The 14,173-nt window shown below is 42.8% G+C and overlaps 2 protein-coding genes across 5 annotated transcripts; both read right to left on the bottom strand.

Moving 5' to 3' along the window:
- Positions 1-258: 258 nt before the first annotated feature.
- Positions 259-3,502, bottom strand: LOC124278990 (keratin, type II cytoskeletal 2 epidermal-like). 4 transcript variants are annotated; one of them, XR_006899260.1, is made up of 4 exons: positions 3,345-3,502; positions 1,621-1,791; positions 1,327-1,568; positions 259-442 (listed from the first exon to the last, which is right to left on the bottom strand). XR_006899260.1 is itself a non-coding variant. In XM_046714781.1 (4 exons), the coding sequence occupies exons 1-4, from the start codon at positions 3,385-3,387 to the stop codon at positions 324-326; spliced, it is 591 nt and encodes a 196-aa protein (XP_046570737.1). In that variant the 5' UTR covers positions 3,388-3,502; the 3' UTR covers positions 259-323. The 4 variants fall into 4 exon arrangements, 3 of the variants coding, with proteins under 3 accessions (XP_046570737.1, XP_046570738.1, XP_046570736.1); XM_046714781.1 differs by having other exon boundaries at positions 1,327-1,585; positions 1,622-1,791; XM_046714782.1 differs by having other exon boundaries at positions 1,327-1,582; positions 1,631-1,791.
- Positions 3,503-8,553: 5,051 nt separating this feature from the next.
- Positions 8,554-11,593, bottom strand: LOC124278989 (keratin, type I cytoskeletal 9-like). The gene is made up of 3 exons (XM_046714779.1): positions 11,437-11,593; positions 9,282-9,686; positions 8,554-8,738 (listed from the first exon to the last, which is right to left on the bottom strand). The coding sequence occupies exons 1-3, from the start codon at positions 11,477-11,479 to the stop codon at positions 8,626-8,628; spliced, it is 561 nt and encodes a 186-aa protein (XP_046570735.1). The 5' UTR covers positions 11,480-11,593; the 3' UTR covers positions 8,554-8,625.
- Positions 11,594-14,173: the final 2,580 nt, after the last annotated feature.

Below are 14,173 nucleotides of genomic sequence, written 5' to 3'. Positions count from 1 at the left end.
AATAAACAACGAAGATCCAAGTTAGAATTTGTATTCAGCAACCCGTACTTGTCGTAAGAGGCAACTAACGGGATCGGGTGGTCACATAGCTGACTTGGTTGACACATGTCATCGGTTCCCAATTGCGTAGATCGATACTCATGCTGTTGATCACTGGATTGTCTGGTCCAGACTTGATTATTTACAGACCGCCGCCATATCGCTGGAATATTGCGGTGTTAAACAAGAAACAAACGTTGAACAATAAATAATAACAAATTTCTCAGGTGAATGTTTATTGAAGACGTCATAGCTCAACACCTTATTGGCAGTGTTAGTGCTGTTTAAAACGCTACCGGGCCCTGGCGAGATTCTTGTGTTGTCTGAAGGAAGGTGATGTTGCCATACCTACCTCCGCAGCAGGGGTGGGTGGAGAAAGCTCTGTTCCACTGACGGTAGTATCCTGGAACACAAACAACAGCAGTCACCTGATGTATTCATACACCCAAACCCTATGGCAGCGTGAATCTGTGATATAGATCTTGGCCTTGCAATGTTAACATTACTACTACTACTGCTGCTGCTGCTGCTACTACCACTACTGCCACCACCACCGCCGCTACTACTACTAGTACTACTACGAGTACTACTACTACTACTACTACTACTAGTACTGCCACCACCACTGCTACAACTACTACTACTACTACTACTACTACTACTACTACTACTAGTACTGCCACCACCACTGCTACAACTACTACTACTACTACTACTACTACTACTACTACTACTACTAGTACTACTACTACTACTACTACTACTACTACTACTACTACTACTACCACTACCACCACTACTACTACTACTACTACTACTACTACTACTACTACTACTACTACTACTACTACTACTACTACTACTACTACTACTACTACTACTAGTACTGCCACCACCACTACTACAACTACTACTACTACTACTACTACTACTACTACTACTACTACTACTACTACTACTACTACTACTACTACTACTACTACTACTACTACTACTACTACTACTACTACTACTACTACTACTACTACTACTACTACTACTACTACTACTACTACTACTACTACTAGTACTGTCACCACCACTGCTACAACTACTAGTACTACAACTACTACCACCACCACCACCACTGATAGTTCTCCTACCTAGAGAGTGTACACTTACATTACCTCCTCACTGAGAGAATCTTTAGTTGTGAAATAATTTACAACTGTAATAAAGATGTAGTATCTTACCTGATGAAAATGCGTGCAGCACTTAACAAATATGCTCTTTGCAGGTGCAACTCACCGTCACTGTGTCCGCCTTGACGCCCGTAGCCTACTGAACCAAACTGTGGTCCTTGGCTCCATCCCTGTTGACCTTGAAACTGGAACGGGCACCTGCAAGATGGTTGTCCACCGTTATCGTACCCGTCTGACTCCGACCAGTGGCCACCTCTGCTTCTCCCTCCACTACGACCTCGACTATGTCGACCCCTGCTGCGTCTTCCTCCACGACTCCGCCCTCCACTACTATCACTACTATCACTACTATCACTACTATCACTGCTATCACTACTATCACTACTATCACTACTATCACTACTATGACCTCCATGACTGTAACCTCCGCGACTGCGGCCTCCGTACCGACGACCTTCTCGACTGCCTCGGCCAAAGCAGTCCATGCACCCGTAATCCATACGTTCGCGTGATCGACTACGCTTTGTCAGATGATGACTTTGATCATCCTCCTCTGCAAACACGACCGCCACTGAAACAACAGAAAAATATTACGCATTATATTTTATTTTCTCGTGAGATCAGGAAACGTTTTCCCTTGTGAACACAGATTCAATAAAAATGGTCATCATATAAAGTTCCGAGGGCTAAAATGCCAGATTCGACCGAAATATGTTGTTGACACCAGACCCATGTCCAAGGGTTTCATAAAAGAGGTAAAGTTCTATATCTGAGTTATTGGGCCTTCCTTCCCTAAATACTGTTCGAAAACGGCAGTAGACCGAACCGTGAAAAGCCGAGTCTTATTGCGGGTAGGGGTTGTGGCGAGTATCTCTACTCCGCAGATTGCTATCTTAAGGATAGTAAAGATGTACATGCAGATAAAGGTGGCACAACGTCTGAAAATAGACTCGATGTGGTCATCATGCCACGGGACTCTGTTCCTGGACAGTGACAATGGGGCGCCAGTCATTTGATCCGTAGCATATTTGAGATATTGGAACGTGTTTTGAGTAACAAAACATTTCTTAAATTAAGTAATGACTCTTAAGTGTCAATCCTTAACATATCGCATGTAATATAATATTTTTAAAACTTTGTCCTCTTCCCCATGTTAATAGATGAATTCAAGATGAGTTCGTGTGATATTAACATTGAGACACGCAACCTTTGCTCGTCCCGGGTTCGATTCCCCATATGGGTACAATGTGTGAAGCCCATTTCTGGCGTCACCCGCCGTGATATTGCTGGAATATTGCTAAAAGCGGCGTAAAACCATACTCACTCACTCACGCAACCTTTCATAAACTCACCAACAAATCTGCAAACTCACTCACTCACCCGCCCGTCCAACCACACATCCACTCCCTTGGATATTCACTCACTCACCCAATACCAAACCTGCTCACACCTCAACACATTGCTGATAAACATATAAAAATATTCAGGATCGGCAAGTGTTCGAACCAACGATCACGGGTCCTGACACAACAAAGGGACATAACTCTGGAACGTGAATTTCAGCACTTAAGGGCCACCTAGGACTCCAATGTCTTGATGGCAAGAAATGACGTGTTGTGGAACATATAAACATACTCGGGATCGACAAGGGTTCGAACCAACGATGGAGGATTCCTGACACCCCTGATGGACGTTTTTTGTAGCAGCTCCTGAGGGCCACCTGCGACCCCGATGTCACATTGATGGCAAGAACAGATATGTAACACATGTTATATTTGGTATACACTTTCTCAGTGAAATATAGATTCTCATACTTTAGTTAGGTTGAGCACCTATTCGCCAGCACACAAAGTCAACATCTAGCCCACTCAACCACCACGGCTGTGTTACATATGATCACTATCTAAATGGCATTGTGTATCACAGAAATTACGTATTGTGGATTGAGTCAAAAGCTTAATTTGAAAAGCACCCAGGTGTTCATATAGTTATAGATGTGTGTATAAACCTCTGAAGACATGTGGCATTGACCTTTATCGAGTTGTAAGTTCAACAATAACCATGCACATAGATATCTACAGTCCTTGCCGAGATCAGTGTGTAAATGAGTATGGTTATGCTCACCAACGGCAGCCGTGACGACAAGCAACAACGGCCAAGTCCTCATTCTCAGAATATGACGGATACAACTCTCCCCGTCAACGATGTTGCTGTGATCGTCTCAAAATGTCCAACAAGTTCTGACCCCCTCGATCGGCGTCTGTAAAACAAAACTGGCGGGTAAAGGGGGCTCTAGGAGGAATGGAAATGGGATATGGCCCTAGGTTATCAATCCGTATCCAATATCACCTGGGTCCGGTTTCTTAGATACTCAGTACTGCCTGTATGTTTACAAGATGATTAAACTGGTTCAAGGGTCATGGTGACCAATAGCATTGTCTATACATAGAAAATGTTCATCTGAGGTTCCGAGATGCTGTTCCGAGTGAGTGAGAGGTCGTATGTATGTATGTATGTATGTATGTATGTATGTATGTATGTATGTATGTATGTATGTATGTATGTATGTATGTATGTATGTATGTATGTATGTATGTATGTATGTATGTATGTATGTATGTATGTATGTATGTATGTATGTATGTATGTATGTATGTATGTATGTATGTATGTATGTATGTATGCATGCATGCATGCATGTATGTATGTATATGTGTATGTATGTATGTATGTATGCATGTGTGTGTATGTATGTATGTATGTTATATGTATGTATGTCTGTGTATGTGTGTATGTGTATAGTGTGTATGTATGTATGCGTGTGTGTATGTATGTATGTGTGTATGTATGTATGTATGCATGTGTGTGTATGTAAGTGTGTATCCATGCATGCATACATGTATGCCTCTGTGTGTATCAATGCATGCGTGTGTGTGTGCGTGTGCGTATGCGTGTGCGTGTTGAAAGAAGCCAAGTGTGTATTAAGTATACTCTCCCAAAAAAGGAAGCACATGGGTAACATTGATATGAGACATTTCAAATATTTTTCAAAATTAAACTAGTGCTCAAAAGAAAACTATACACCGCACAATATTACATAAAATTCACAAAAATATCAAATGAAGTGATAAAATCATACTGTGCCATGTCACACACGTACAGACTCATCCTTTCATGGAACCCACGGCGAAACAAGTTAGCGAATCCCCGGAACGTCGAAAAAACTCCAAAACGACTTTTTCTGATGTAACACGAATGCACGTGCATACTGACGGTATTAAACGGCCTGCGCGACACGTGAGCAACACAGTTATATAAAGAACACAAAACATATACCACATTTGAGGCAAATCGAAGGAGAGAGTGAGATGTCGGAATGACCCTACAAGGAGCTAAGCACACCATCATTGTCTGAATCTTCGGCTGCACCCGAGCAACTGTCATCAGACAAAAACATGTCAGACAGGCCTAAGAGAGGTCGAACATGTGTGACAACGCCCGATGATGATCGCTACATCCAGACAATTCATCCGAGAAATCGTTTTGTAACAGCGACGTCAACGACAGCGACGGCACTAGGACTACAGGCCCTCGTGTCTTTGCGAGGATTAAAGATTTTTTTTTCTAAAATATATACAAATTTGAGATGACCCGACTCGAAATGCTTCATAGTGCAATGATACATCATGACAAGGCCGGACACTTCGGTGCACCCTACCCGCCCTACATCGCTACGCTACAATCGTATGCAATCGATTAAAAATTTAATGTAAATATAATCATGGATAATAGCCTATCAAACACCACTCATGACACCCCCAATTCTTTATTGTTATTTCTGCAAGTCGATTGAAACCTGATTTTGACTCTTAACTAAACGATCTTGATACAAATGGATGACGATATATCCGCACAAAACGTGGGTGTGGTCAAAGCAAGCCCTTCACTCTAAGAACGGGCAGTTCTGATGAATCGTGAGCAGGGGCATTGCCTATATAAGTCCATTTTGTTTTTAGACGGTCATTGGTATTTTTTTAGCTAAACGAAAGAATATTGTTATGCCGCGACTCACTGCCATTACCCGTGAAGATCATCGTTAGAATTGAGCTTCAGTAACCCATGCTTGTCGTAAGAGGCGACTAACGGGATCGGGCGGTCATCGTATCCTAATTGCGTTAAAGCGTTCGCTCGTCACGCCGGAAGGCCCGGGTTCGATTCCGCACATGGGCCAAATGTGTGAAGCCCATTTCTGGTGTCACCCGCCGTGGTATTGCTGGAATATTGCTAAAAGCGGCGTGAACTATACTCACTCACTCGCAAGAGGAATGGGCGAGAATTCCATAAGGTTGACTTCAAAGACTTATTCAATCCATGCTGAGATGAACAGTTTTGCTGGCTCATGATAGCCATAACAGATCTAGATACTGAAGACAAAGCCCAACTGGGACGACGCCTTAACTTATTGAACGTTATATAAGCTATGCATGTTTACAGATCTATTATACTGAGACATTTGGCCGCTACTGATCCAGATTTATATGTGTCATCTCACTTAAAGTTAACAGATAAAATTCGTGAAAATACACATATGGTGCGTTTCTTTTGGGGGTGAGTATATCGGTTGGAATTTAGAAAACAATTATATTTTGCGATAAAGTAAAAGTAATTTCTGGGTTGAATGGAGCATCCATGTTGGTCCTATAAAAATCATTTTCGCTAATCTGGACTTGTATATAGACAAGATAGAGTTACTTTACACTCATGCAGTACTGAACGTACAGTGCAATCTCAAACAGGGCTGAATACGACATTGTTGCTATTTAAAGTAATTGTAGTTTCTCTGGGTATATACATGTCTAGCTAACATGAATCCAAATTTTAATTAAGGCCCTTTTCTAGTTGATACCTGAAATTGGGGCGGTGGGCTAGCCTAATGGTTAAAGCGTTCGCTCGTCACGCCGAAGACCCGGGTTCGATTCCCCACATGGGTACAATGTGTGAAGCCCATTTCTGGTGTCCCCCGCCGTGATATTGCTGGAATATTGCTAAAAGCGGCGTTAAACCATACTCACTCACTCACTCACTGATACCTGAAATTATTGCCATAAGTTAAGTCACAACAATGACGAATGTATCTGGAACAGTGTCTTAAAGTTCATGATGTCGATCACTGGATTGGCTGGTCCACACTTGATTATTTACAGACCGCTGCCGCATAGCTTGAATACTTCTGAGTGCGACGTTAAACAACGGTATGGTAGTAAAGCCTGTCATAAAGACCCATCTCGCAGCAACAGTAACTGTTGTAGGGCTTCCTAAACACGACTAAGACCCATCTAGCAGCAACAGTAACTATTGTAGGGCTTCCTAAACACGACTAAGACCCATCTCGCAGCAACAGTAACTGTTGTAGGGCTTCCTAAACACGACTAAGACCCATCTAGCAGCAACAGTAACTGTTGTAGGCTTCCTAAACACGACTAAGACCCATCTCGCAGCAACAGTAACTGTTGTAGGGCTTCCTAAACACGACTAAGACCCATCTCGCAGCAACAGTTACTGTTGTGGGGCTTCCTAAACACGACTAAGACCCATCTAGCAACAACAGTAACTGTTGTAGGGCTTCCTAAACACGACTAAGACCCATCTAGCAGCAACAGTAACTGTTGTAGGGCTTCCTAAACACGACTAAGACCCATCTAGCAGCAACAGTAACTGTTGTAGGGCTTCCTAAACACGACTAAGACCCATCTAGCAGCAACAGTAACTGTTGTAGGGCTTCCTAAACACGACTAAGACCCATCTAGCAGCAACAGTAACTGTCGTAGGGCTTCCTAAACACGACTTAGACCCAACTCAGCAACAGTAACTGTTGTAGGGCTTCCTAAACACGACTAAGACCCATCTAGCAGCAACAGTAACTGTTGTAGGGCTTCCTAAACACGACTAAGACCCATCTAGCAGCAACAGTAACTGTTGTGGGCCTTCCTAAACACGACTAAGCTGGAAAAAGGTGATCTCCAAACAACTGCTGGTCTTGCTGTAATGTGCATTTGTGCAGTAAAACACGGTAAGCAAGTGTGACGGTCCTCTTCATTGATGCCATGTTCAATTGTTTAATGACGTCACAGACGACGAATACAGAAACAATGGTTGCTAGGCAAAATTGATATGTGGTCAACGTATTGGCAGTTGCGTACTAATCTCGTATGTCACACGAGTGTCGTATCGCGTTGACCTGTGCCGTAACGACTTGACCTGACATTCTAACGATTTGATTGGATAACCGATGACCTCAATTAGGTCACGTTGTGACGGAACTACTTTCTCATTCAGAACAAACACGTGATTTCATTCATTCTACAACTTATAATAAATGTTATTATAATTCAGGTCATACGAATTACATACATACGAATTATACGAAACTCGTGACCTTCCCATTGTTTCTGGTCAGATACCATAGGAAGGACGCTCGATTGGTATAATCCGTATTTAATCAGACCACGTATCCTATATATATGACACTGGTTATGTTTCGCCATATCTTTCTGTTCCTCTGATCCCTAGTGCAAGCCTCTATAATGCTGCCCAGAGAACGGAGGATCGGGGGGTTGGCTCCCCAGATATAACAAAATATATTCAAAGATGGAACTTGTTATTACCCTGTAACAAATGGTAGGAAACACGGGTTCGATCACTCGGCTGATGCCGCTGTCAATATTGGACAGACGAGACGACTTGCTTTGTAACCTGGTATTGTATTCTTCTTGAATGAAGACTTAACGGCAAAAGTTGTCAGTATCCATTCTGATCACCCAATACCCGGTCCGGCTAGCCGGATTATATAGTTAATATATTATTGTCAACATGCTTTCCTTACACATGAAATAGCCATGGAAGCCTGGCAGTGAGAAGGTGGGGGTAAACCCGGTTATAACATCACTCCTACACACCCAATACACCTCACTCACTCACTCAGCCCGCCACCAACACACTCACTACCTCATTAATCCCAGCTGCCAACTTGCATGCACTCACCCGAACTTCAACTCACTCACTCGACTCATTCTTGAACAATAAACAACGAAGATCCAAGTTAGAATTTGTATTCAGCAACCCGTACTTGTAAGAAGCAGCTAACGGGATCGGGTGGTCAGATCGCTGACTTGGTTGACACATGTCATCGGTTCCCAATTGCGTAGATCGATACTCATGCTGTTGATCACTGGATTGTCTGGTCCAGACTTGATTATTTACAGACCACCGCCATATAGCTGGAATATTGCGGTGTTAAACAAGAAACAAACTTTGAACAATAAATAACAACAAATTTCTCAGGTGAATTTTTATTGATGACGTCATAGCTCAACACATTATTGGCAGTGTTGTGCTATTTAAGACGTTACCGGGGCCCCTGGCGAGATCCTTGTGTTCTCTGAAGGAAGGTGATGGTGCCAGTCCTACCTCCGCAGCAGGGGTGGGTGGAGAAAGCTCTGTACCACTGACGGTAGAATCCTGGAACACAAACAACAGCAGTCACGTGATGTATTCATACACCCAAACCCTATGGCAGCGTGAATCTGTGATATAGATCTTGGCCTTGCAATGTCAACATTACTACTACTGCTGCTGCTACTACCACTACTGCCACCACCACCACTGCCACCACCACCACCACCACCCACCACCACCACCACTACCACCACCACCACCACCACTGCTACCACCACCACTAACAAGGCCACCACCAATACTACTACTGCCACTACCACCACCAATACTACTACTGCCACCATCACCACCACCACCAATACTACTACTGCCACCACCACCACCAATACTACTACTACCACCACCACCACCACCACCACTGCTACAACTACTATCACCACCACCACTGATAGTTCTCCTACCTAGAGAGTGTACACTGACATTACCTCCTCACTGAGAGAATCTTTAGTTGCGAAATAATTTACAACTGTAATAAAGATGTAATATCTTACCTGATGAAAATGCGTGCAGCACTTAACAAATATGCTCTTTGCAGGTGCAACTCACCGTCACTGTGTCCGCCTTGACGCCCGTAGCCTACTGAACCAAACTGTGGTCCTTGGCTCCGTCCCTGTTGACCTTGAAACTGGAACGGGCACCTGCAAGATGGTTGTCCACCATTATCGTACTCGTCTGACTCCGAGGAGTGGCCACGTCTGCTTCTCCCTCCACTACGACCTCGACTATGTCGACCCCTGCTGCGTCTTCCTCCACGACTCCGCCCTCCACTACTATGTCCATGACTATGACCTCCATGACTGTAACCTCCGCGACTGCGGCCTCCGTACCGACGACCTTCTCGACTGCCTCGGCCAAAGCAGCTCGTGCACCCGTAATCCATACGTTCGCGTGATCGACTACGCTTTGTCAGATGATGACTTTGATCATCCTCCTCTGCAAACACGACCGCCACTGAAACAACAGAAAAATATTACGCATTATATTTTATTTTCTCGTGAGATCAGGAAACGTTTTCCCTCGTGAACACATATTCAATGAAAATGGTCATCATATAAAGTTCCGAGGGCTAAAATGCCAGATTCGACCGAAATATGTTGTTGACACCAGACCCATGTCCAAGGGTTTCATAAAAGAGGTAAAGTTCTATATCTGAGTTATTGGGCCTTCCTTCCCTAAATACTGTTCGAAAACGGCAGTAGACCGAACCGTGAAAAGCCGAGTCTTATTGCGGGTAGGGGTTGTGGCGAGTATCTCTACTCCGCAGATTGCTATCTTAAGGATAGTAAAGATGTAGATGCAGATAAAGGTGGCACAACGTCTGAAAATAGACTCGATGTGGTCATCATGCCACGGGACTCTGTTCCTGGACAGTGACAATGGGGCGCCAGTCATTTGATCCGTAGCATATTTGAGATATTGGAACATGTTTTGAGTAACAAAACATTTCTTAAATTAAGTAATGACTCTTAAGTGTCAATCCTTAACATAACGCATGTAATATAATACTTTTAAAACTTTGTCCTCTTCCCCATGTTAATAGATGAATTCAAGATGAGTTCGTGTGATATTAACATTGAGACACACAACCTTTGCTCGTTCCGGGTTCGATTCCCCATATGGGTACAATGTGTGAAGCCAATTTCTGGCGTCCCCCGCCGTGATATTGCTGGAATATTGCTAAAAGCGGCGTAAAACCATACTCACTCACTCACGCAACCTTTCATAAACTCACCAACAAATCTGCAAACTCACTCACTCACCCGACCGTCCAACCACACATCCACTCCCTTGGATATTCACTCACTCACCCAATACCAAACCTGCTCACACCTCAACACATTTATCCACTCACTGGTCCACCCATCCACCTACTCATTCATTCATCCACTCACCCTTACTTTCGTTTGGTGATAACACGACAATTAGTTGTCACATTGTCGCGTTTTTATATTTTATTCTGCATTTTCTAACAGTTGTTGATGAATGTGCCCAGCATTTGAGCCTAACTGCCTTATTACTTCGGTGAGCACTAACATGATGCTGATAAACATATAAAAATATTCAGGATCGGCAAGTGTTCGAACCAACGATCACGGGTCCTGACACAACAAAGGGACATAACTCTGGAACGTGAATTTCAGCACTTAAGGGCCACCTAGGACTCCAATGTCTTGATGGCAAGAAATGACGTGTTGTGGAACATATAAACATACTCGGGATCGACAAGGGTTCGAACCAACGATGGAGAGTTCCTGACACCCCTGATGGACGTTTTTGTAGCAGCTCCTGAGGGCCACCTGCGACCCCGATGTCACATTGATGGCAAGAACAGATATGTAACACATGTTATATTTGGTATACACTTTCTCAGTAAAATATAGATTCTCATACTTTAGTTAGGTTGAGCACCTATTCGCCAGCACACAAAGTCAACATCTAGCCCACTCAACCACCACGGCTGTGTTACATATGATCACTATCTAAATGGCATTGTGTATCAAAGAAATTACGTATTGTGGATTGAGTCAAAAGCTTAATTTGAAAAGCACCCAGGTGTTCATATAGTTATAGATGTGTGTATAAACCTCTGAAGACATGTGGCATTGACCTTTATCGAGTTGTAAGTTCAACAATAACCATGCACATAGATATCTACAGTCCTTGCCGAGATCAGTGTGTAAATGAGTATGGTTATGCTCACCAACGGCAGCCGTGACGACAAGCAACAACGGCCAAGTCCTCATTCTCAGAATATGACGGATACAACTCTCCCCGTCAACGATGTTGCTGTGATCGTCTCAAAATGTCCAACAAGTTCTGACCCCCTCGATCGGCGTCTGTAAAACAACACTGGCAGGTAAAGGGGACACTAGGAGGAATGGACATGGGATATGGCCCTAGGTTATCAATCCGTATCCAATATCACCTGGGTCCGGTTTCTCAGATCCTCAATACTGCCTGTATGTTTACATGATGATTAAACTGGTTCAAGGGTCATGGAGACCAATAGCATTGTCTATACATAGAAAATGTTCATCTGAGGTTCCGAGATGCTGTTCCGAGTGAGTGAGAAGTCGTATGTATGTATGTGTATGTATGTATGTATGTATGTATGTATGTATGTATGTATGTATGTATGTATGTATGTATGTATGTATGTATGTATGTATGTATGTATGTATGTATGTATGTATGTGTGTGTGTGTGTGTGTGTGTGTGTGTGTATGTATGTTATATGTATGTATGTCTGTGTATGTGTGTATGTGTGTATGTATGTATGTATGTATGTGTGTATGTATGTATGTATGTGTGTATGTATGTATGTATGCATGTGTGTGTATGTAAGTGTGTATCCATGCATGCATACATGTATGCCTCTGTGTGTATCAATGCATGCGTGTGTGTGTGCGTGTGCGTATGCGTGTGCGTGTTGAAAGAAGCCAAGTGTGTATTAAGTATACTCTTCCAAAAAAGGAAGCACATGGGTGACATTGATATGAGACATTTCAAATATTTTTCAAAATTAAACTAGTGCTCAAAAGAAAACTATACACCGCACAATATTACATAAAATTCACAAAAATATCAAATGAAGTGATAAAATCATACTGTGCCATGTCACACACGTACAGACTCATCCTTTCATGGAACCCACGGTGAAACAAGTTAGCGAATCCCCGGAACGTCGAAAAAACTCCAAAACGACTTTTTCTGATGTAACACGAATGCACGTGCATACTGACGGTATTAAACGGCCTGCGCGACACGTGAGCAACACAGTTATATAAAGAACACAAAACATATACCACATTTGAGGCAAATCGAAGGAGAGAGTGAGATGTCGGAATGACCCTACAAGGAGCTAAGCACACCATCATTGTCTGAATCTTCGGCTGCACCCGAGCAACTGTCATCAGACAAAAACATGTCAGACAGGCCTAAGAGAGGTCGAACATGTGTGACAACGCCCGATGATGATCGCTACATCCAGACAATTCATCCGAGAAATCGTTTTGTAACAGCGACGTCAACGACAGCGACGGCACAAGGACTACAGGCCCTCGTGTCTTAGCGAGGATTTAAGATTTTTTAAAATATATACAAATTTGAGATGACCCGACTCGAAATGCTTCATAGTGCAATGATACATCATGACAAGGCCGGACACTTCGGTGCACCCTACCCGCCCTACATCGCTACGCTACAATCGTATGCAATCGATTAAAAATTTAATGTAAATATAATCATGGATAATAGCCTATCAAACACCACTCATGACACCCCCAATTCTTTATTGTTATTTCTGCAAGTCGATTGAAACCTGATTTTGACTCTTGACGATATATCCGCACAAAACGTGGGTGTGGTCAAAGCAAGCCCTTCACTCTAAGAATGGGCAGTTCTGATGAATCGTGAGCAGGGGCATTGCCTATATAAGTCCATTTTGTTTTTAGACGGTCATTGGTATTTTTTAGCTAAACGAAAGAATATTGTTATGCCGCGACTCACTGCCATTACCCGTGAAGATCATCGTTAGAATTGAGCTTCAGTAACCCATGCTTGTCGTAAGAGGCGACTAACGGGATCGGGCGGTCAGGCTCGCTGACTTGGTTGTCACATGTCATCGTATCCTAATTGCGTTAAAGCGTTCGCTCGTCACGCCGGAAGGCCCGGGTTCGATTCCGCACATGGGCCAAATGTGTGAAGCCCATTTCTGGTGTCACCCGCCGTGGTATTGCTGGAATATTGCTAAAAGCGGCGTGAACTATACTCACTCACTCGCAAGAGGAATGGGCGAGAATTCCATAAGGTTGACTTCAAAGACTTATTCAATCCATGCTGAGATGAACAGTTTTGCTGGCTCATGATAGCTACAACAGATCTAGATACTATAAGCTATGCATGTTTACAGATCTATTATACTGAGACATTTGGCCGCAACTGATCCAGAATTGTATGTGTCATCTCACTTAAAGTTAACAGATAAAATTCGCGAAAATACACATATGGTGCATTTCTTTTAGGGGGTGAGTATATCGGTTGGAATTTAGAAAACAATTATATTTTGCGATAAAGTAAAAGTAATTTCTGGGTTGAATGGAGCATCCATGTTGATCCTATAAAAATCATTTTCGTTAATCTGGACTTGTATACAGACAAGATAGAGTTACTTTACACTCATGCAGTACTGAACGTACAGTACAATCTCAAACAGGGCTGAATACGACATTGTTGCTATTTAAAGTAATTGTAGTTTCTCTGGGTATATATAGTCTGACCAGAAATTATGACTTGACAAAATACTAATTGTTCACCTGTCTTTGAATCTGGAGTTATGTTCTGCTCATATTCACATTTAAAACGTGAGTAATGAATGGAAAAAAATATATTTTTACAATCTTTAAATTCTCAATAATTTCTGGTTGTACTGTACATGG

Source organism: Haliotis rubra, unplaced genomic scaffold (assembly GCF_003918875.1).
Source record: "Haliotis rubra isolate DU_JTF1 unplaced genomic scaffold, ASM391887v1 Scf244, whole genome shotgun sequence".
NCBI lineage: Eukaryota > Metazoa > Mollusca > Gastropoda > Lepetellida > Haliotidae > Haliotis > Haliotis rubra.
This window is presented reverse-complemented; position numbering and strand designations above follow the sequence as displayed.

Excerpts from the sequence above, each read along its gene's own strand:
- LOC124278990 (XM_046714780.1), bottom strand. The coding sequence starts at position 3,387 with ATGAGGACTTGGCCGTTGTTGCTTGTCGTCACGGCTGCCGTTG. Across the intron at positions 1,792-3,344 it reads TGTCGTCACGGCTGCCGTTG|TGGCGGTCGTGTTTGCAGAG; the intron begins GTGAGCATAACC and ends CTGTTGTTTCAG. Across the intron at positions 443-1,326 it reads TCAAGGCGGACACAGTGACG|GATACTACCGTCAGTGGAAC; the intron begins GTGAGTTGCACC and ends TTTGTGTTCCAG.
- LOC124278989 (XM_046714779.1), bottom strand. The coding sequence starts at position 11,479 with ATGAGGACTTGGCCGTTGTTGCTTGTCGTCACGGCTGCCGTTG. Across the intron at positions 9,687-11,436 it reads TGTCGTCACGGCTGCCGTTG|TGGCGGTCGTGTTTGCAGAG; the intron begins GTGAGCATAACC and ends CTGTTGTTTCAG. Across the intron at positions 8,739-9,281 it reads TCAAGGCGGACACAGTGACG|GATTCTACCGTCAGTGGTAC; the intron begins GTGAGTTGCACC and ends TTTGTGTTCCAG.